Source organism: Perna viridis, chromosome 15 (genome assembly GCF_037379345.1).
Source record: "Perna viridis isolate PV_CMFRI_1.1 ecotype Kerala chromosome 15, ASM3737934v1, whole genome shotgun sequence".
Taxonomy (NCBI): domain Eukaryota; kingdom Metazoa; phylum Mollusca; class Bivalvia; order Mytilida; family Mytilidae; genus Perna; species Perna viridis.
In genome coordinates this window covers 27,197,472-27,222,236 of record NC_142459.1, presented here as the reverse complement: position 1 = coordinate 27,222,236, position 24,765 = coordinate 27,197,472, and the positions used below count along the sequence as shown (strand labels likewise).

The following is a 24,765-nucleotide window of genomic DNA, read 5'->3' as shown; positions in this document are numbered from 1 at the left end:
ACAAGGTTTGTTTTTAAAAATCTTAAGTGCGTATAGTAACAACTTCATGTCTAATGACCAACAAATTCAAACTGTCATAGATAGTCATCATTTTTTTTCTCTATACTATACCTTAAATAACAATTAATATATGAAATGAAGGAAGCAGAAATTGTTTACACATCCAGAGCATCTGAGTTCACTCAAGATTGTTGTGGAGTGTATGCTTTTCGTTGTTCTATGTATATTTTATGATTTTTTTGTGTGATACAATCTGTTCTTTGGTTATTGTAGTTTTGTATTCTCCGAAGTTGTTTTGCCGAAAGGGTCCTTTCGTTTGTATTTTAAAATAATTCTATTCTACCTCCTATTTTTACGATTAAACGAAATCCATATTATTTCATTCTCTCGGCCCGCCTTACATTTCCATTTCAAATTGTCTTATAATATATATATATATATATATATATATATATATATATATATATATATATATATATATATATATATATATACAATCAAATTACCACCTCACTTTCACATAAAAGTGTAAAAAACAATGCTAATAACCATTATAGTCTATATTACACTCAAACATGTGTTAATTGACCTCTTTACGAGACAAAAATTATAGCTACAAAAGACCGGACTTTTTTATATGCAAGTTTATGTTACATACGATGATCACAAACGTGCGGGTCAGTTGTCAAAAGAATAGGCAGCGCTAACCTTGTCGTAAGAGGCGACTAAATATTGCTCAGAACCCTACCCGAGGGCTTGGGCGCTCTACCCACAGAGCATCTGGGTTGTGTGAATGAGATGGTGGAATGGGATGCCCCTGGCGTGTTACATGCTGGTTTTGTCAGCCTATAATACGGAACGCCTAACCGTTAACCATGGTGGGAAAGATTCCACGTTCCTCGCACATTGAAGAACCCTGCTGTGGTATTCTGTCGCAGTAGGAACTACTGGCCTCCGCCATTGGAGGCTAAATTGCCCTATCCTACCCATCCCTCCTTTTTTCTAGTGGCAATCAAAATTTCTCGACCCTATTATCCTTATGTCCCATCACATCTGTCATTTCACCATTTTCATCATTTCATGTACATTTTATCATCCATTTCATGTTCATCGACTGAATATAGCTGAAATATTGCTGCTTGAGGTTAAATCTCAACAATCAATCAATCAATCGTACGATGTACTACATGGGATTATTGCTAAATACAGGAGGAACATATGACTGGTTTGGCTTAACATTATCTAGTGAATCAAACTTTTTCATTTCGTGTTTGAAATTAATGAAAAGTCAAAGAGTAATCAAGGGAACCAAGAATCTAACGGAAATCAAAAGAATGCAATTGAGGGACAAAGACCAGACATAGAAAACTGAAAAACACAAGAACGAATAAACAACCACCGAATCTAACAGAAATCAAAAGAATGCAATTCAGGGACAAAGACCAGACATTGAAAACTGACAAACACAACAACGAATAAACAACAACCAAAATAATGCATACAAAGTAACAAATGTAAATGAACAACTTGGAATCCACTAAAAAGTGGGAGCATGGACCAGCTGCACAGGTAGGGTAAGCATCCTCTGCTTTTCAAAAAAAAAAAAAACAAAAAAAACACACACCACACGCCGAGAAATTAATTTATTGTTTATTTACAACAGAGAATTAGTAAAAGTCGATAAATCAATCTTCATCAATATTAACTTCGTGTTTATGAAATTTCCATTGACACTTGAGCCATCTAATTTGTCTGGAAAAAGTTGTGTACTATGAATATTATATTCCAGATATTTAAAAAGCAACACCGGTAAGAATCTGGTAAAATGTGATTCATGGTTCATATTTTTTTATTGTGTTATTTTGTTTAACATGTTGCTTTTCGATTAACCCATGCTCTTATTAGATGAAAAATTAATAGAATATATTTAAGAATTAAAAATTAAGGGAGATGCCTCTGTAAATGACACTAAAATACAACAGAAACTATTGGATTTTCAATGTGGATTATCTCCTAAGAGTAGACAGATTCGAAAGAAATAATGATACATTTCATCAAGTAGACCCACAAAACTACTTAATAACAAAAATACAAATGTGTAGCCTTTTGTTTTGGGTGTATCACATATTACAGAATCTGCATGATTCTTACAAAGTCTGCTACTGAAATAACTATGTATACAAAACATTTGCTTTACAGTAGCAGTCTTTCTAAAAAAAAATCAGACAGAATGTGATTTATGCATGTCAACAACCTGACGTTTATATTTCGTTTATATCTTGTTCAGAAACAGTAATTACATAACCAGTTTAAGTTTTCATTTGGTTGTTGTGCTTTTGAGATAAAAAATTATACATAGATTATACATGAAAATGGCACTTTGTAAGATTTATTGTTCTTTGTTTTCTCGATTAGGTTTTATTTGGTTTTTTTAAGTGGGTGATAAATGTATGACTTTTTAAAAAGTGCAGACCTGAATGCAGAAATGATCATTGATTTGTGAAAGTATAGCGTATGTAGAATGAAAAAGTATCGCTTCTTCACCATGAATCATTTTACCATTGACACTTTCTGAATTTTATAAGGAATGGTACTTAATAATACGTTTCAACTGCGTAAATGAAAGGTGTACGTGTACGTTAGGAGGTCAAATAATTTTTGAATAATATATGTGGTATTTTGGTAAAGTTCCCCAAAAAAAACTGTTCTTTGAAATATACAAGTTTTTTTTTTTTTTCATTGCCTATCAAATCAATAAATGTTTAATGATTTGAATGTGTAAAATTATTGGTATCAAACGAAATTAATATGAGAATAAATCGTGAAAAAAATTATATATATACAAGTTGAGTTTTCGCACATCAAAATATTTCCCCCGTATTGTACCTTGACTATGGATATACTGATTGTACTAATAGACCTATCCATAGTATATGGTCCTTCATGTACGGAACATTGATAAGAACGGTAATTTGAAGACGAACGATGAATTACTTTAAACTGTGTAAGTTTATCTTCACGTGTATTTATATTTGTAAAATTAAGTGTACTTACCTGATCAATGAAACCTGCTTAAATAAAAGTATTCACGATGGCTAACGTAAAGGAGTAATCAAGGAAACCAAGGTTATAGTGGTAATCAAAAGAATGTAATCCAAGGACAAAGACAAGACATGGAAAACAGAAAAAAAAACACACACAACAAAGTTCGGCGTAGACAGGTTTCACTATGTATGTAATACATGTCACATTTTTATCAACATATTTTTCCTCTGTTTCAGCTGTTTTTGTTGGTTTTTACATATGTGCAGTCACTGAAGTGAAAGCAGGTAACACCTAATACGAAAAAAATGATATTTAACGAATTCGTTTTCATTTGAGAATATTAAATATACAAAGGCAAGTCATGTTACACCTGGGTCCCTATTTTCACGCTTTAAACATGTAATTCACTTGCAAATTGTTTTGTTCTGTGTCTATTTACCATGCCTGGTCTTCGTCCCTGGATTACATTCTTTTTCATTATCGTTTGATTACTTGATTCACTTAATTACTCTTTGAAATACCAGTAAATGACCAATGATATCTAGCAATTTTAAACGACGTCGGCATGATCATTGTTTAGATGATGACATAGGTACATATACATTTTTTGTTCAAGACATTGTCTAGATTTTGCATATGTCACTCCAATCTTCTGTATATATACAATTATAAAACTGCACATGTATTTCATTTGATCTAAAACTATTTTGCCAAATGCACAATTTGCTCCATATTTTCAGGCTCTAATTTCTGCTTTAGGTTTTCAGTTGGAGACCGTTTTTAGATGACATTTGTTTATCTACTTTCTCAATAGTTTTTAAGTAGCACTCCATCTGAGAATCATGCAAAATGTGATTCATGGGTGAAACGCCTATATACGTTTATTTTTGATATTTTGTTTGAATTTTCATAGTAAACAGAAATTAACATTCGGTTTTTCATATATCCCGTGTTCTTAGGAGATAAAAATTATATAAAATGCACTGTAGATTTCAAAATTAAGGTAGATAAATCTGTAAATGACATTCAAATATAACAGTTTTTCAATGTTGATTATCTCCTAAGAGCAGACAGATTTGTGAATAATTACACATGTCATAATATAGACCTATAAAACAGCTTAATTTCAAAAATAAAAATATGTAGCCTTTTTTGGGGGGTGTATCACATTTTTTCAGATTCTGCATGATTCTTACAAAGACAGCTACTAAACATCTCAAATCAAATATCAAACCATGTCAATAGAGTGAACCCGAACCCTGAATAAACTTTTTGAAGTACCTTCGTATTACTTTAACTGTATCTTAACCTTTGTAAACTGAACACCTACCTACATCGAACGCGCTTTACGAATGTAGACCTAGAAAAGGGGATACAACTCTTACGAATCATTTGAACGTTTGTATTCAGCATTTTACATCAATCTCATGTAAGCCTCAAAGTAACTTGAACTGATTTCATTTTGTTTCAAATGAAAGCTTGATACGCTTTGGCGAAATTGAATATGATACAAACGTATCATTAATGTCAAGCGTTATGTCCTTTACCCTAGTAAGGTCTACCTCCTTAAAGTCCAAAAGGTGTTTGGTTTGGACAGATTTCATTGTAATTTGTTCTACCCGGAATAAATTTGTAAATTGTGCTAAGCTCATGATAACTCTATATCGTTATTACATCTTTTAGGTATTCTATGTTATAAATGTGAATTGCTGCCTCATCAGAGAGATTGCGATCACATTATAGAATGTGGTGACAATGAGGTTCGTTTAAACGTTAAATTCTGACTGTACTAGTTGTGGGTAAACTTAAAATTATTTGCATGATGACACTCTTGTTTTTGTACATGTATATTTAAAACCAGGATCAACAAGTACAGTTGTTGTCTATTCGAAAACGATGTGCATTGATTTCCATGTTACATTGACTATTAAAGTTGAATCATCGCAAGTTTTAACTTACACCAAAGTTGTTTTTTTTTTTATTGTTTTTAAACAAATTTTTAAACAAATGCATGTCGTATTTCAATTTCAATTATATATGTACAGAATATGAAATAAGTTACAAATCCACTTTTTCAACACAGATGTGTTATGGGGAGCGAATGGTGACAGATGATGGAATAACAACTTTTAGATCGGGATGTAAACCAAAACAGGTGAGTCAATATCGTCTATTATTTTCTTAAATGAAAGTATAACATAAAATGTAATTTAACAAATAGTTTTTGTTTTTTGTTTTGTTTTGTCTTATTTTCGTTTGTTTGTTTGTTTGTTTATTTGTTTTGTTGTTTACATACATTTTAAATAGAACTGCTTTGAATAAGGGAGAAGATTAGGGAAGAATCTCAACGGATTCTTCAATTCGTAGTTGCGAGGCTTTCAGTATACAAATAAATTGGATTCTCCTTTTTGTTATGAACCAAATTTCATGGTTTGGGCTACCCCGAAAACAATAGTACTTTCACCAGAATACTAAATTGATTTAAGAATATATCGTTCTTCCAAACCACAGTAATTCATTTTAAGTGTATTGATGTAATGTCAAGATACAGTTCTACATCTCAACATTTTTGTAGATGTGTACAACGCTTGATAGCTCATCGCTTTTATTTGGTAAACGCAATGACATTGTTTCTTGCTCAAAGTGTTGTAATACGTCATATTGCAATACAGAACTTTGTGATCAACACATAGAGAGTAAGTTATAATATTTAAATAAAAACGATAATTAATGTACATACCCAGACCTGAAATCCCTTAGTCATACCATGCATGCCAATATGGTGATATGTGTGTCCGGTTTTCTATTCAAACTGTAGTGCTTCCTTCTATTAAGCGAAGGGATACACATCTCTTATGTTAAGTTTCCGTTATTGCTCCGACACTACTGAATTGAATGAAACTTTTGCAAAATCTTAATTTAATATTCTTAGCGTGCGCCTCTAATCGTAGATTTTGATCGAAATTAATTTGGCGTTTTCATAAAACAAAACTTTGTCTATGACATTTATGAATATTGAGACTCGGAATACTCTTCATTTAACCGATACTCGTTCTACACAATTGAATACATCATGTACATAATCTTTATGACATATTTAAATTGTGCATATTTTGTTACAAATATTGATCTAAAAAAATTTGAAGGTTTCACATAGCAAAAAATGAACTCTACATTTATGAATATGGGACACGGGATGATACCCATTTTTTATCTGCTTCCCCTTCAACACAACTGAATGGAATTTATGAATATTTTAAAAGAACATTTTTTACAAGATTATAAGATCACATTGACTTTTCATATTGTTAAGCGGAAGTACCAATTTTATCATTCTAGCTCAGAGTATTTCTAGTATTAAGGAAGATCATATCTAATACTTTCCGTAGATAGATTTTCCTTTTTTTTCTCAAAGATGACAATGACTGAATATACTTTGAATATGACATTTTATCTAGATTCAGATTCTTTTTTTTAAAGAGAGAGATGAAATGTGCATAAAGAACACTGACTTGACATCTTTTCATTTTTAAAAAGAAAATTGGGAGTCACCCAGGGCCTAATCTAGAGGGAGGAATGGGCAAAAACTTCTCCTTGTTTGTGCTCACTTCTCCCATTTATCTTTGAGAGGGAGTTTTTGTAATAAAGTTCTTAGACTAAAATGCCGATATTATTATTTTTCAAACATAATTTACAAAAACCTCTCCTTGTCATTGATGTCTAGATTAGGCCCTGGGGTCACCGTTATTCCTTTTCTTTGTTTGAAATATCAAAAGAACCAAAATTCTCTTTCCATTTCTATATATAGAACATTTTCTTACCGATAACAGTCCTCGAACCGATCCGCGCAACGATTTGGCGGATTGATGACCTTTGATTGATTGATCGTTGACGGATCGATGACGGATGACCGATCTGGTCGCAGTTTCGTGATGTAAAATGGCGTAAGATCTGTTTGAAAAAAAGTAAAATAAAATTATGTTTAGATCTTTTACATTATGTAAATATGTGTAAATTAACTAAGAAAAAAAAACATGAAATACAGTGACCGCTCTGTGGTCACGTGATGTGATCACCAGTTGAATGGATCGCTTTGACCGATCGATGACTGGACGGAAACTGATCGGTGATCGATGATCGATCGCAATTTTTGTTGCACGGATCGGTTCAGGTACTGTAGCTACCCCTTTAAAGGGGGATTATGACTTGTATTTGTTATTTCGCCACATATAGGTTTATATCAAATTTGTTTTTTTATAATGTAAAGACATTTTTTGCATCTTTTCAAACTGTATTTGCTCATTGAAAATGTATACGTCTTTATGCTTTTACAAAATGAAAAACAAAGAATGCTCCGTGTAATGGATTTGATCTACCTTAATTATTGTTTGGGTAAAAAGGCATTATGATACGGAAAAGTTGTATTTAGAGCGACATTTATGTTATGGTGTGGCGAATCAGAATAGGATGAAAACACTTGCTTAGTCAAAGAAATATATGAATTGAAATAAACACAATATATGAAAAACATCAATTTAAATCGTAATTAACATTTTATGCTTTTAATAAATAATCGAAAGTCAATGCCATGATTTATTTGGATTTGGCCATGTACATTTTTTGCACGTAAAATAACTGTTATAATGGTAACTTTGACCTTCGACAAATTGATAAGTTTTGTACTCAAAAATAAATAAAAGTTCATTGTAAAAAAGTTTTTAGCAATTAATACTAAAGTATTTTACAGTACGTTACTATAAGTCTCGTGTTTAGTGAAAATAATTTTTAAGATTTTTCTTTTTAAAACGTCTTATAATACCATTATTCATTTACTGGTGTTATTATTTTTCTACAGGTTTTGGTACTTGTCGCAGTTTCATTAAAAATGAAGAACGTTAAATAGTGTTAAAAATCAATTTTTCGTGTACTATTTTTTCTGTCCCCGTTACATTAACGGTATATCTGTATAATTATTATTTTTCTACAGGTTTTGGTATGCGATGTTTGTCTTGTATATACGCAATGAAACCTTCAGATTGTTTTGTCTCTATACAATGTAATGCTGGTGAAGTAAGTAGCAATCTCTATGTTTTCGCCTTTATATCTCATATAAATAAATTATAGTACATGAATAAAGGGCTACCTCCACATCAAAGGGTTATTGAGAGGGGAAGACGGGGCATTGGCAAAAAGGGAATGGTACAAAATGAAAATTTGAATTGGGGTACGGGTAGTTGAAAATAAAGATAGTGAGCAATCGAAAACTATTCTTTGCTTTTTAGTAATAGCAAGGTAAATTCTATATAAAATGAAAAAAAAAATATGACTAGCGTGACATGTATGACCATATTGATTACTTATACTGTATATGAATGATGTGTGGGGAATGTGGAATAGGACATTTTATTTAAAACAGGGAACGGGACAAATGAAATGGTACAGTTTGAAAATTCAAAAAGCTGTTGTATTAATATACTTTTTTTTCGAAAATCACAGTTGATAATTTATTTCATGCTTGGATATAATTTGCAATAAGGATGTTTTCACACCAGGAAAAAGACCTTCCGAAATAAGAAATTTTGGAATTTACAATTCAAAATCGTAAACGAACAAACACCTCGATGGCGTTTGGGTTGTTTAAGTGATTAAAAAAAAATGCCAATACAATCTTAATACATATTGTACAAAAGTATTCGAATACAAAATTAACACTGTTCAAATTACCATATACTTTTTGTATAGATTTGCTACACACAGACAATTCTTCACAACCATGAACGAAGGTTTAGGCTTGGATGCATCAAAAGCGAGGTATCAATAGTGTAACTAAATTAATAGAGTTAAAACTGTCCAAACGGCAACCTTAAAAGGAACGCCTGTTTTAAATAGACATTCATAGAAGACATTCTAAATGCATTGAAATGTATTTAAACCCTGGATTAACTGAACACCTATCTTTACTACTTCTACAGTCAACCAATAATTTAGTATAGATTCCTTGTAATTATGGAGGTAGTGTCCCTCCTGGTTAGTCATCATTTGTTCGTTTATAAAAGTGTTTACCGTGTAGTTGTTCCGTCATTAACGATTTCTATATCAAATGAAGCTGGACATGCTTACCATTCAGGAGCACCTGATGTCAATACTATTTTCTCTGTGTTTATGTCTGTTTTTTTCATATTGCTGTTTTGTTAGTTTGTGTGCGTGTGTGACATCTTGTTATCCTTATATTCAGTTTGTGTGTGTGTGTGTGTGTGTCTGTGTCTGTGTGTGTGACATCTTGTTACCCTTGTATTCAGTTTGTTTGTGTGTGTGTGACATCTTGTTAACCTTATATTCAGTTTGTTTGTGTGTGTATGTGATATCTTGTTACCCTTATATGCAGTTTGTTTGTGAGTGTGACATCTTGTTACCCTTATATTCAGTTTGTTTGTGTGTGTGTGACATCTTGTTACCCTTATATTCAGTCTGTTTGTGTAATCCTTATTGCTTCATTCTCTACATGTAGATTGTCTATGATTATTGTGTTCACATTTAAGCCACGTATTTGATCTTGATGTATAATGAATAATCGATCCGTCAGCGATCAATCAGTCAACGGTCATCAATCCGTCAAATCGTTGCGCGGATCGGTTCGAGGACTGTTATCGGCAAGAAAATGTTCTATAGAAATGGAAAGAGAATTTTGGTTCTTTTGATATTTCAAAAAAAAGAAAAGGAATAACGATGTTCTATTATGCTTATACATATTAATGAAAAATTGAAATATATCAAATAACTAAAGCATTTTTGTTCTATCCACACAAACCTTTCCAGTTTATTTTTTATTCCATTACTTAATATATTATTAAGCTCATACTAAATAAATATAGATTTTCGGGTAAACTTAATTCTGCACAAATAGATTAAAATATATTAATGTAAGCAGCCTAAGGTAAAGGGAAAAAGTCACTTAAAAAGTAATGTGAAAATTCTGTTTCTGTTTTCGGCAGTGAAAATGATCGATTATTGGAACAAACCTCTAATCTCCGGCATAATTTTTACCTAAATATAAAAAAAGATTTATTTACAGGGTGAAAAAAACTTTTAAATTGCAAGTTTGAAAATATACATATATTTCAGTGTCTTGGGATTCAATTCTATAATAAAAAGAAACATAAAAGACAAACACACAAATTGTTAAAATTCAAATATCAATTGTTCTATTCAGGCACTGGGTGTAGGATCTAACAATTGCCTTTCCAGAATCCTCGGGTATTTTCCCCTGAATAATGCTTTTAAAATGCTCATGAAATATGATATCTGATCGGCTGATCCGGATGGGCATCCAAACAGAAAGTAGAACGGCGTGTTGTTAGATACTACATGTAGTGACTGAATGAAACATTTGTATTAAATTGAATTAAAAAAACACACACAAAAAAAAAACACGCACATAAACCTTACTTTAAGGAGGTAGACCTAGGGTAAGGGACTCAACTCATAAAATCAATGATATGTTTGTATCGCATTCAATTTCACTAACGTCTTTCAAGCTTTCATTTGAAACAGAATGACATCAATCCAAGTATCTTTGATACTTACATGCGATTGTTGTAAAATGGTGAATACAAACGTTCCGATGATTTTTTAAGAGTTGTGTCCAAAACAGTTATAAGTTATGAAAAATATAGATCGCCTGTTTCAGAAAATAATTAAAGACAAGTTTTTTGTCTTATGAAAAAAAAATTACACATTTTTATTTGTTGTGTTACACTATAGAAACATATTTTTAGCAATGTGAGAGTAAGTCTACAGGAAAGCGGGACGATGATGAATATTGTGGACAGTGCTGCAGTGAAGACAACTGTAACCGGGAAATTTGTTCCAACTCATGTCAGTATACTAAAATATAACGTACAGTCCTGTTATGGGACAACCACTAACGCCTTGATATTTTTGGCGGAAGGGGAATGGGGATTTGGAAAGGAATAGGAATTTTAGATAGGAACGAGGAGAATAAATCTAAATAAAAAATCAATTATAATGTAATATCTATATATAAATATCAATTTAATGTTCGCGGATAGGGAAAAGAATTTTGGTTTGGGAGAAAAAGAGAATCAGTTTTAGTGTATTTATTCTTGTAAAAACTCAATTCTTTTACCTCAAAATACACGTTTGAAAATGTAAAAGTTATATATAATAGGTGTCGGTTAAAAATCATATTTAGTATAACCATAGGTTGTAGGCATTTCTAGGAATTAACATACCATGCGTGTTGATGGGAAACGAGTAGGAGCAATGGAGAATTAGAATATGTAAAATTGTAAGAATGAAAACATTGAAAAATAATTCTATACAAGTTGTAATAAATATAGACTGATAAAAAACGCAAACTTGGAAGTGATTTCATTTTCTATTAATTTGTTTTGAAAATTAAAGGACATGCGCACTTACATGTAAGTGGTAAGCAACTTATAGTTGTAAGAAAAAATGGATATACGTTCACAGATCTGAGTAACCCAAAACTATAAAAATGATTACGATTTTAAGATATTGAAACAATACGTCGGATCTAATAAAATAGTTCATTTCAAAATTTGGTTTACATGTAAATCAATTAGCATGCAAATTCAATTTCATTGATTGCCGTTTAATATCTTTATCCCGTTGTGTAATTTGTGTAAGGACGCTTACCCTACCGGTGCTCCTGGTCCATGCTCCTAGTTTTTAGTGGAGTCCGAGTTGCTCATTTACTTTTCTTACTTTGTATGTATGGTTTTAGTTACTTTATGTTCTTTGTTGTGTATGTCTGTTTTCCATGTCTGGTCTTTGTCCCTGGATTACATTCTTTTGATTACCGCTATAACCATGGTTCCCTTGATTACTCTTTTCTTAGCAATAGCCCACGTATCACTTGGTCGTCCTCCAGCATTACAGATTTGCCGAGACAATGACACTGATTTCTGTGTTTCACAAACAGGACGGTGCAATGAAAATTACTTCAAGAATTATTTATGTCCATACACATGTGGTCAATGTAAGTTTCATTTAAATATCGTAAATATTTTATTGCAAAAAATAACGTTAACAAGGAGATATACAATTGTGATAGATCTCCACCTGCCACCGTGTAAACCTGTACATCATTGCATCCGGCTAATTTAGAATAATGTAATGTTTTGTCCGACAAGTTAAAAAACTTAATCGGCGGCGGCACAATCGATAAAACGTAACGTTGTATCGGTGATTAATTCCCATGGCATTCACCTGAGATTAAAAAAAACGTCAGTCAATAAAAAATGGACGACAAAGATGTAGTTTAAGATAATAGTGTCTGTCCTCCAGCACAAAAATGACAAGAGTACGAGAACGAATAAACAGGCAGGCCTTCCGATCCGTGTAAGACTCTTACACGGATCAGAAGGCTTGCCTGTTTATTCGTTCTCGTACTCTTGTTATTTGTGTGCTGAAGGACAGACACTACTATCTTAAAGTACATGCTTTACTACAGATTGCAAAATGTTTAATGCAACTTACTTTTTTTTAAAAAAACTTAGTATACATCTTGCTTTATTTGTATAAAAAGTTTAATGAAACAATATGATAATTTACCTACTAGTATACAGTACCTGAACCTATCCGTGCAACAAAAATTACGATTGGTCATCGTTCACCGATCATTTTCCGGTCAGTCATCCATACGTCAAACCGACCCATTAAACCGGTGATCGCATCACGTGACCAGAGAGTGGTCACTGTATTTTACAGTTTTATGGTTTTCTTTGTCAATTTGACACATATTTACATAATTTAATAAATTTAAACATCATTTTATACTTTTATTTTACATTTCCTTTTTTGCAAACAGATCGTACGTCATTTTGCATAACAAGACTGCGATCAGATCGGTCACGGGTCATCGGTCATCGATCAGTCAGCGATCAATCAGTCAACGGTAATCAATCCGTCAAATCGTTGTGCGGATCGGTTCAAGGACTGTATACTTTACACTAACGTATACTAGCATTTATTGACTAACGTTCGAAAATTTGCCTAAATATGATCAAAACTGCCAATACAATACAAAATACAAAAGTTCGCCAATTCGGTAATGGTTAAGATCAGTATTGGGCAAGACCAATATGACGTATTGGAATAGTTAGTCAGTAAAGGTATAATTGCGAAAGTTCTCGGCTAGTCATATTGGACTTCAGCTACACCTCAGTCAAACATGGCTAGCCTCGGAGCAATAACTCAGCCAATGAGGAAAACTTAACGCGAATATACTATAAGGTTATAAATTCAATACCTACAATACAAGCATAGTGGTGCACCGTGTTGGGAAAGATGTCACGTTCCTCGCACGTTACAGAACACTTCTGTGGTATTCGATAGGAGTAGGAATCTTTGCTCTCCGCCACAGGAGACTAAATGACCCGTCCTTACCCATCCCTGCCTTTCTCTAGTGGCAATCCAAATTTATTTACCCTGTTATCCTTGTGTAACATCCCTTTTTTTCATATCACCATAACGCATGTTCATGTTATCATCCATGTTATAATCATTATCTAAATATAGCTGAGATATTGCTGCTCGGAAGTTAAACCCCAACAATCAATCAATCAACCTGCAATACAAGCACAAGCGGAATTTCATTAATGTGTTCTGTCGTGTAAATAATATGTATGAATTACTTATACTGCTCTTTTCCATCAAAATAAAATACAAAACAATGAAAAAATGAAAGATGTCCCAGATATCTATTTTAATTTAGCGTGTAAATTCGTGGGGAAAACACAAGTATTACACAATGTTTATGAAGGCAAAACTAATTTAATAGCTTCAGCGAAAACGGTAGCAAATACGTCTGAACAACTTCATTTTGACTCTTTTTACATTGTTTTAGGTGGTGTGCATGTTATCGGTAAGATATATACACATTTATTATATAGTAAACATTCGGAGACGTTCCGAACACGTTTTTTAAATTTATTGCACTGTTGTCTGCTAAAATATGGCAAGTTCGTGCAAAACGATATTTGCTCGAGAGAGTATTCACCAGTATTCATGCAATAACCCTATAATACAGTCAAACGATATCATCTTATCATAGATGTTTATTCGAGAGTAAAATGTTATGCCGTCTTCGTAATTGTTTCTGCAATGTATTGCAATTTTATGCAAAGATGTGTCGAGAAATCCTGCAGGTGCTATAAACAACGTTATGTCGCCTTCGTAATTGTTTTTGCAATATATTGCAATTTTATGCAATGTTGAGTCTGCTGGTACTATCCAAAACGTTGTGCCTTTGTGAACGATATCATCTTATCATAGATGTTTATTCGAGAGTAAAAGTTATGCCGCCTTCGTAATTGTTTCTGCAATATATTGCAATTTTATGCAAAGATGTGTTGAGAAATTCTACAGGGACTTAAAAACAAGATATGCCGCCTTCGTAATTGTTTTTGCAATATATTGCAATTTTATGCAATGTTGAGTCTGCTGGTACTATTCAAAACGTTGTGCCTTTGTGGAACCTTCATGGAGACAACAAACATATTTAATCAGAAAATTGATCTTTACATATTATATAAGCAAGATGGAGAGTATCAGGGAGTTTCATTACTGTTTCTGGCTTATAATCGGATGGTATTCACTTGCAATACAACGGATGCCGCTAGCGGAGCAGGACATGCGCACCATTAATGCATATGATGTCACTCTTTTTGTTTTTGTGGGAGTTAATATTCAAAATTCACTTGCAATACAACGGATGCCGCTTGCGGACAGGACATGCCTACATTTAATGCATATGATGTCACTCCTTTTTTGTGGGAGTTCATATCAAAAGTTTCCTTTCATGGGATGACTTCTTCCCCTTCATTCAAAATTCTATGTGTTATCTGTTTTTATTCGGTTAGGTACATTGTGTATGAAGGTCTTTTTTCTTACTGTTTTCTGAATTCGAGAAACTTCAATATTTGTAGATTACTGCGCCAATAGTCCATGTGGGCGTAATGGTTTGTGTAACCGTGGACTTAACGGGTTCACTTGTACCTGTTCAGAGGGTTATATTGGAGCCAAGTGTGAAACAGGTAGGATTAGGTGAATCAAAAGATTGAAAACACTTTATCGTAAACTTTAATAATTTGAATTGAAAGGATGAATGCAATCCAGGGATAAAGACTTGGTAGGGGGAACAGACACACCCTACAAATATCATGAAATGACCCAAGTAACACCTCAAAATCATCTATCACTCTTTGATCAAAAATTGAATGGAAACTTATTGATTGATTGAAATCTGGTCAACGATTTATGTAAGGTTCCAAAAAAGTTAAAGTAAATGAGTAACCCGGACTCCATCAAAAACTGGGAGCATGGATGTGGTGCAACTCTCGTGGTGCTGATGAATACACCATAACTACCCACGAGCTCATGTTGATGATAAAACTTCTGTAGTAATGACTTAAACCTTGTATGAATATCCCCCTAAATAGATAACAGGTAAATAGTGTTAACATAATTCCGTGGATTAACAGATTTTTAACTTTAAAAATGGAGATATAAGAGAGTAATCAATGGAACCAAGTTTACATCGGTCTGATGTCCCCTTTAATACATTGTCAAAAACACTAGGACATGAAAGAGTCAGCATATACAGACAAAACACGCAAAACATAAAACGTGCACACGAATAACCAGCACGGGTTACAGAAAAAATGTTGACTAGCTATTTTTTTATTCCTTACTAATTTGTAATGGTCAACAAAATAAGGTTTACACTTCTTCACATTATATATTTTTTTGTTATATATAATGTATGTTTTTTTGTGTTTTTGTTTTTGTTTTGTTTTTGTTTTTGGTTTTCGGTTTTTTCGGGGGGAGGTTATTTAATTTATTTGGTCTGGTATTTTTGTTTTTTTTTAGAATTTGCTTGTTTTTGTTTTTGTTTTTGTTTTTGTTTTTTTGTTTTTTTTGTTTCTGTTTTCGTTCTTTTTTTATTCATTTTTTTTTTATCATTTTTGCATCTTATCAAAATCTGTTTCAGAGGTAAATGAATGTGCAAGTAATCCTTGTGAAAACGGGGGTTCATGTCAGGATCATGTTGGAAACTTTACGTGCAACTGTCGACATGGATATACTGGACGAACTTGCAAAACTGGTAAGCAAATTGTGTTGTAACAAATCCTCGAAACTTAAAACATTTTCATTCCCCATATTTCAAACAGTTAAAAGTAAACCGAGATTATTATTTCTATCGGTTCATCTCGGATTTTGTTTCTTTTCACACAATATATCAGTTGTCGAAACAATTCTGTAAAACATTTAAAGGTAATTAATCATGCTATATACTTGGTATACCTTTATAGTATATAGTGGGTGTTTCTAGAGAAGCAAAAAACACTTACCCTACCGATGCAGCTGGTACATGCTCCCATTTTTTAGTGGAGTCCGGGTTGCTTATTTGTTTTTGTAACTTTGTATGTACGATTTTACTTACTTTATGTTCTTTGTTGTGTGTGTCTGTTTTCCATGTCTGGTCTTTGTCCCTGGATTGCATTCTTTTAATTACCACTATAACTTTGTTTTCCTTAATTACTACATCACTTTTCTTAATACCCTATACCATTTCGTGCAAGGATCAAAGTAACTTGGATTGATTTTATTCTGTTTCAAATGAAAGCTTGAACAGCCTTAGTGAAATTGAATTAAGTACAAACATATCATGATTTAAGGAGTTATGTCCCTTACCCTAGTTCAAATAACTTTGAGGCATTAAATTTTCAATTCTGAAAATTGTTTGAAAATAAGAGGAAATTTGTAGTTATTAAAACATATTAATTTCTTTGCACAAAATGATAAATTATTTCAGTTAACTCATTCCTACAAAATATACATATATGCATTTAAATTTGAAAAAAAAATAAATGTCATATTTATGTACTCACTTTGCCGTAACACAAAATTCGAAATACCATAAACAGTCACTTCTAGTGCATACGTGATGTCATAAATATGCTGGTCTTTTGACATACGCTAAGACTTGTATTTAGTGGGCTCTTGATGGGCTCTTGATAATTTAATAGACAGTCTATAAGGTAGGTTAGCACTATGATGAAATGGGTCCGTTGAAGTGGCTGTCCATGTAAAAATGAGACAGATTCTATTATAAAGTTGAAACACGGTAAATTTAATCCCATTGAATTTATTGGTCCAATATAATATTTATATCATATGTATGTCAAAGAGTAAACAGATTTTTCAAACGCCACAATAGATGTCGAAAAACGATTTTTAAGTTCCCTAACAAAGCACCCAAATCTTGCAAAAAAACAAGGAGTTATCTTCCTTTTCAATGAATTTCAATGTTTTATATTTAATTTTTTTTTCTCTTTTTCTATATATTTTTTTTCTTCAACAATTGCAGTTAAACAGTTTGAAAACAAAATTTGTCATGTGCGACTCACTGCATGGAAACCCTATTGACATGTGTTGTCTACAATTCGACGACTTTTGTATGTTTAGATATATGAGTACAGTCTATACACAAAATAAAATAGATATAGTGTCCGTGGGACAAGTTAAGTATAGTGTTTACCCATATAAGATATGTAAGTAGCGATTAAGGAGGTAAACCTAGGGACGTAGTTAATAAAATCAGTGATATGTTTTATGTCATATTCAATTTCACCAAAGCCTATTAAGCTTTCATTTGAAACTGATCGAAATCAGTCCAAGTTACTTCGATGTTTACATGAGATTGATGTCAAATGCTCAATAGAAACGTTCAAATGAGTTGTAAGAGTTCCTTACCCTAAGTCAATAAGAGTCAATAAAACAAGTTTAAATGGGGCATTAACTTGTCACTGCCGAGGATTGTATCGAGGACAGCTTTGTGAAAATGATAATGTATATTTTTTATCGTCAATCTTATAGTTTTGACTCAACCCTGTCCTGAGCTACACTTTTGCATAAGAAATACATATACTTCTCGATTATGTTTCAATGAAGATTAGTCTGCTTGTAAATGATGTAAAGTATGCTTCTATTTATATACTTAGTCGGTGGAATGCCTTCCCTTCAAATATTCGTCGCTTTTTTATATCCTGTTAAACGAAGATGGTTGTGTGTGAGTATTCTTACCACGATGTGGCTTGAAACATCTTGTTTTCGTTCGTAATATTAATATAAATATTAATTATTTTATCTTAATTCAGCTGATGCTTTCTACCTCATATATTTATTCCCAGAATGTGCAGCATATCACAATTTGAGGTATAATGGTCATTGCTATTATTTTACTAATCTAAAGAAACCATGGAAATCTGTAAGTAACGTTTAAAGTGATTAAGTACGGGTCTCTGTAAGAATCAGGCAGAGGTTGAAACTAACAATTTTAATTGGTCTATTTGCACCATCAGAAATAAGGAAAAAACATTTTCCCTATAATGTTGCTACATTAAGTTATAATTTCATTGAAATGCACTGAAAACGAACAATGACAAATAACTGTCAGTTACCTCATTTTTTTCTAGAATTATATTGAAAGTATTCTGAGAATTCATGTTTATAATTTGCCTGATTCTTACAAAAACTCAAACTTAAGTTATAATAACTTTGAAATGTTGTGTTTGAAGGGATAGAACTTGACGTCCAATACATGTAAATACCAAGAACCATGAAAGTGTAGACAACGACAAATACATGCGAAGTTAGGAAGTCATTGTTTGATTATTTTACGCAGACGCACATCGTGTGTATAGGAAGTCTCGAACATACATTTTTGTCGAGACATCAGCTATATAACAAAACCTACAATGTAGAATGTTTTTTGATAACAAACAGCTCAGGTCTCAAAAGAAAAGCCTAAAATCATTTTATCTACTTCTACAAAGTTTGATATTACATTCAAAATAAAACGCAAAATCTCTTCATCGAACACTTCCAAAAACAACAAAGAACATACAGTAATTATAATTTTACATAAAAAGTCAAAAAAGCAAATGAGCAACTCGGACCCCACTAAAAACTGGGAGCATGTTCCAGGTGCATCGGTAGGGTAAGCGTCCTCTGCTTTTCTAGAAACACACTCCGAGTTGCTCATAGAAAGTCACGTCCGGGGTAGACAAACGAGAAAAGGAAAACTATGACCCGTTGAATAAATCAGTTTTCATGGTACAGATGGATACACCATAACGATCCACGAGTTCATGATGACAACCATAAAACACCTGCAGTGATGACTTCAATCTTGAAGCAAAAATAACCCTGCTCCAGAAGCCTATTTGTTAGAGTTTTAAGGCGATAAGAAAAGTCTGCGTAATTTCGGCAAGCTCTGGTATAACGTATGAGTTGTGATATGAACACTCCATACGCAGGAGCCGAAGGGATGTTGCCACAGATGAAAGGAAAGTTGACAATTCTGAATGAAAAGTCATCACGTTTGTCGTAAAGGTTGGTCAATAGTTTTCCTTTACCATTGATTTCTAAGTGCAGGTCAAAATATGAGCTGACTTCACAGTGTCTGTAGTATCCTTTATCTTAAGTTCATTGGGGTAGATGCAATGCATCAAATCCTAGAAATTAGGATTATTTAAAGAAAGTTTTTTGACAAAGAACAAAATAAGAGTGACTTGTGATCAATCCTAGACCATGAAGGAAAACAAAATGTAAAAAAAATCCAAAAACATGAATGAACTAAAACCATACACACATAGGCATAATTATCAAACAGTTCTTCGTACTTCAGTAAAACAAGGGTGTAGATGTTAGGTTAGTAATTGGTTAATCGTTTTTTAATTGTCACTATACAAGGCCTAAATTATATTGAGATTTATCATGCAAATTGTCTACATCCAATCAATTTTAAAAAAATATGTCAGGAAAATCATTAAGCTTTATTTTGTTATGTAATGGCAATAACACATGGTCATTTCATTGAACAAAGCATCATAGGACTGGGTTCAAAATTTCATAGAAAGATTCATCGTAGGCACTGGTTTCAATTTCATATGTTTAAGTAGCTGTCTTTGTAAGAATCATCCAAAATCTGAAAAATGTGATACACCCCAAAAAAGTCTACATATTTTTATTTTTTGTAATTAAGTTGTTTTATTGATCTATACTTTGAAATGTGTAATTATTTATTCAAATCTGCCTGCTCTTAGGAGATAATCAAGACTGAAAATCCAGTAGATTTTATTGTATTTGAGCGTCATTTACAAAGTCATCTCCCTTCATTTTGAAATCTACAGTGCATTTTATACAATTTTTACTCCTAAGAGCACGGGTTATATGAAAAAAAAACTGAATGATAATTTCTGTTTACTATGGCAATTCAAATAAAATATCAAAAATAAAAATATGTAGGCTTTTTACCCATAAATCACATTTTGCATCATTCTTAGCTGGAGTTGTACTTAAATGCCATTAACATTACAAAAAGGTCTTTAAAAAGTCTTATCTAGTAAATTGTAGAGTGATTCGGTTCAGCACTGAATATACCGGTCCTAGAATGGAACTAAAATCTGCATTTCATGCACGACATAGTGTTCTATACAGTCGAATAGTCGAATAATTTTTTATTATATTTTGATGATAATTCTGTGTTTTAGACACTCTGCGGGTCACAAAGCAGGCATATGTACCATGCTATAATCAACAGTCCAGACGAGAATGCAGCAATTACCAACTTTTTATCACGTATTAATCACAGTAAGTGATACAGATGTTTGCGTTGATACATCAGTACAGCAAAAAATTGAAAATAGCATACTTGTTCGATATTACCTAAGTGGTTTTATATTATAAGGCCGTTTTTTACCCTTTCCTTACTTCATTCGGAGCTCATTTTGGTAATCAATACAGTTATAAATTTTGTTTGTCAAGTTCTATTTCTGATATCTTCACAATAATTAGAACAGTATCCATCAAACATTTTACTGTGTAATTGTCAAAAAACAATAATCAAACTTGAATTCCTTTCAATTTTATAGCCAATGAATTGGTATGGATCGGAGGTACTTTTTCAAATCAGATGCAACGTTGGATATGGGTTAATAATGAAACAATAAGTATGAGTGAACCTCAATGGCAGTCCCATCATAATCCATCCCACAACTCATGCATGCTATTTTCGAATGGAAGGTGGACTAATGACAATTGTAATCATGAATATCACCATCTATGTGAAAGACCGTTGATACATCCTACAATAAAACCTTCATCACACTTTACGACAACAACACGACCAAGTATGTAGTAATGATCGAAAATTTTGTTCGCTTCATCTTCAGTATGATGCTTTAAATGTTTTTTAATTTCAACCTTTATTACGGTAGACCGAAAGTGCAAAAAATGGTATCTCTAAATTATTTTAACACTATATTGTAACAGGAAAAAGTTGATTTCTCATAATATATTCACTTTTAAGAATGCATGAAAACTAAAACGATTGCATGGGGATGTTTAAAAGAAGGGAATTCTGGTTTTTAAATTGTACCATGTACGAAGTGCAATACACAATATTTCGATATAAAATACATGTATCAACAGATACTTATAAGTTACAGCCCATGGGAGACCACGGTACTGACACTGCTTTTACCAATGTACGATATTATAAGTGTCTATATGAATTTTGTTTTTTTTTTTGTTTTTTTGTTTTTTTTTGTTTTTTTGTTTTGTTTTTTGTTTTGTTTTGTTTTTTTTTGTTTTTGTTTTGTTTTGTTTTGTTTTTGTTTTTGTTTTTTTTTCTAGAAACTGCTGTTTGTGATGGGAAACATAGAACTGGACACAAATGTTATCTTCTAATACAAAATAAGCATAATTGGACCGAGGTAGGAAATCAATATAATTGTATTCCCATTAAAATCCTGAAGCAAATTCCATAAATGGTAACTTTTGAATATTCTAATTAAAAAAAATTACTAAAGGAGGAGACCTCAGGTAAGGGACAAAACTCTTACAAATCATTTGAATGTTTGTATTTACCATTTTATAACCATCTTATGTAAGCATCAATGTAGCTTGAACTGATTTCATTCTTTTTTTTAAGGAAAGCTTGAAAGTCTTTGTTGAAATTGAATATGATACAAACATATTACTGATTTAAAGAGTTATGTCCCTTATCCTAGGTCTACCTCCTTCAGATGGGCCATTTTCAGAGCTTTAATGTGACTATTTCACATGACCAGCTCTTCCCATACTTCATACTTCATATATTTCAGCTCTTCATACTATCAAAAACAGCAAATATTATAAAGTATTTATTTTAGTTACTCTACTTTGTGTGTTGTGTCTGTCTGTTTTTTCCATGTCTGGCCTTAGTCCCTAGAGTACATTCTTTTGATTACCGCTTTGATAGCCTTGGTTCCCTTACTATTCCACAAATGGTATATTCGGCTTGAAGAATATATGCGTATTTTGTATTCGTATGTTTCAAGTATACGAATGCATTTGTAATGAAATAAGGTTCCATACAACACAAATTCACCGTTTTTCCCATCGATGGTGTTGGTACTATTACAAAGCAAGCAATTGTATGGGTTTATTTCTATTTGAATTTATTTGTAGTCAAGTATTCTTAAAACCTTACACTTCTAATTCATTAACTGATTGAATATTGCATTAAAAAAATCGCATTAAGGATATTTAACATTACAGGTGCGGATAATTATGTGAAAATCGCGAAATCTAATTTGTTATTCGATTTGAATCTCAATTATACATTCATTTATTTTTATATTTCAGATTTCAATAATGTTAGGTAAATGATTTAGTCTGTTCTTGTCTATTTTAGGCGGTATGTAAAACTAACGGAATGAAATTAGCAACGGTTAGCAACGACGAAGAACATAAAGCCATTGTACAATACGTCAGGAATATACTTCATTGTTAGCTTAAGTATACATTCGTAATCACGAAAATCACAATCATACTAAATTGCGAGTTTCGGTACACGCGTTTCAAGGAGTTACATTTCACTAAAGCACATGAACAAATATAAAGGAAGACCTTTTCCCCAAGAAAAAAATGCATACAAAGTTAACATACTTACTCAGAATATACTATTTGAAGACCAAAAAGTAATATTTATTAACTAATACCTCTATAGTATTCAACTATATTCTGATTTTTTACTGGTATTTATAATAAAATTTATTTAAAATGATTCAGATTATATTTTAACCTTTTTATTCAAATTTATCTTTCAGACGATGGTTTTGTATGGCTTGGTGGGCGGTCAGATCACCACAACAACTGGCGGTGGTATATCGACCATGACTCATCCATCATAGATCCTCTCTCCAAGCATTGGAAGATATCGGCACATCAGCAGAGTCGTGGATGTGTTTCATTAGACAATCTCAAATGGGGACGACATCATTGTTTTCATGAATTTTATCACTTATGTGAGCATTTGGTTTAGACAACCAAAGGTGGACGGGGTATCATTCAAGTACAGAAATTATAGAAATAGTTATTGAAAGTGTTATCAACTTAATAAATTAAAAAAAAAAGTCTGAACCCCAGAAGTAATGATAGAAGTGTTTCAAAAGTTTGCCTTTCTGAAGATATTGATTTGCAAAATTTTATATAAATGCACAATGCAAAAATGGCGGGAAAATTTTGCCAGCCTTCTTTCCTATATGCAATCAAAATATATCTACGTCACATGTTCTTCAGGATGATTTTAAATAGCTGTTATGTTGTATTTTAAATGTATTGATTATGTTATATGCAAAAGTGACTAAATTCGGAATTATGATGTGCCACCCGTTGCTTGATTCTTTCACTTAATGGTACTTATATGGTCATTCCTTTGTAAAAGATAAACTATTAAATGTACATGTAACACGTAAGAGCCTGAATAATTAACCTAACACATTCGACGCCAGATGATCTTTTTGTATCCATAGTAAACAGCAGCGGTGATCATTCACTGTAAAAGTAAGACAATTCAAAAAACGGTCTTGATCTACTTTAAGGACAGTTGTCACGTAAAGGTAATAAAGATTTGTGAAATTCAACATCATTTCAGTTTGTTATGTTTGATATGTCTTCCCTCTAAACTGCATTAAAAATGAAATACATGTGTAGTTATAATGAATGTTCTTTTCCCCAATATGTATCTTTAAAAGGAATATCTGAGTCACGTAACGGTAATTGATAACGATATACTATCATAGGTTGAATAGGGACCTGTGTGGGAAAAGACATAATGCTTTCTTTAACTTCCTTATTTCGGAAGAACTGTTTAGGAGATTTGGAACACAGTTACCGAAGGGTCTACGACTATATGTAAATGTCTTGCCAAAATTTACTTAACACGATAATCGACCCAGGACCCCATATTTTGATTTTGCATTCCGATGTATTTTTTGACAAAAATGAGGATAGAAATGCTGGTGATGCAGAAAGAAAGTCAATTCAAGTAATATCTTGCATGTGCTTATGCACGTTGAATATGATACATGTACCAACACACTTCCACGTTTTCGCTCAATATAAACCAAAACACTTCCGCATGTTAGAGTTACACACCGTACGTACTACAGTGATTCCATCTTAAAACAATGCGACCATCGTACCTCACCGTCCCCATCGCAAATTCCTATTCTTACATATGCATCTACATGGTAAGGGTTCGGGTAAAACAAATAATTTCCTTGAAAAAGTATATATCGAAAATGCACAAAGATTACTTTACTGTTTAAAAAAAGGGATATT

At 32.4% G+C, this 24,765-nt stretch overlaps 1 protein-coding gene across 5 annotated transcripts; it reads left to right on the top strand.

Annotated features, from left to right (window-relative positions):
• Window positions 1-2,901: 2,901 nt before the first annotated feature.
• LOC148597646 (uncharacterized) lies at window positions 2,902-24,128 on the top strand. Of its 5 annotated transcripts, none has more exons than XM_088563602.1 (18): window positions 2,902-3,004; window positions 3,282-3,329; window positions 4,729-4,805; window positions 5,129-5,200; window positions 5,621-5,741; window positions 8,033-8,115; window positions 8,788-8,856; window positions 10,821-10,920; window positions 11,927-12,067; window positions 13,937-13,954; window positions 15,018-15,125; window positions 16,082-16,195; window positions 18,285-18,361; window positions 20,649-20,748; window positions 21,030-21,287; window positions 21,793-21,872; window positions 22,835-22,928; window positions 23,250-24,128. In XM_088563602.1, exons 1-18 carry the CDS (start codon window positions 2,986-2,988, stop codon window positions 23,462-23,464), a joined length of 1,794 nt encoding a protein of 597 aa, XP_088419728.1. In that variant the 5' UTR covers window positions 2,902-2,985; the 3' UTR covers window positions 23,465-24,128. The 5 variants fall into 5 exon arrangements, with proteins under 5 accessions (XP_088419728.1, XP_088419726.1, XP_088419727.1 ...); XM_088563600.1 differs by having other exon boundaries at window positions 18,252-18,361; XM_088563601.1 differs by lacking the exon at window positions 13,937-13,954 and having other exon boundaries at window positions 18,252-18,361.
• The last annotated feature ends 637 nt before the right edge of the window (window positions 24,129-24,765 follow it).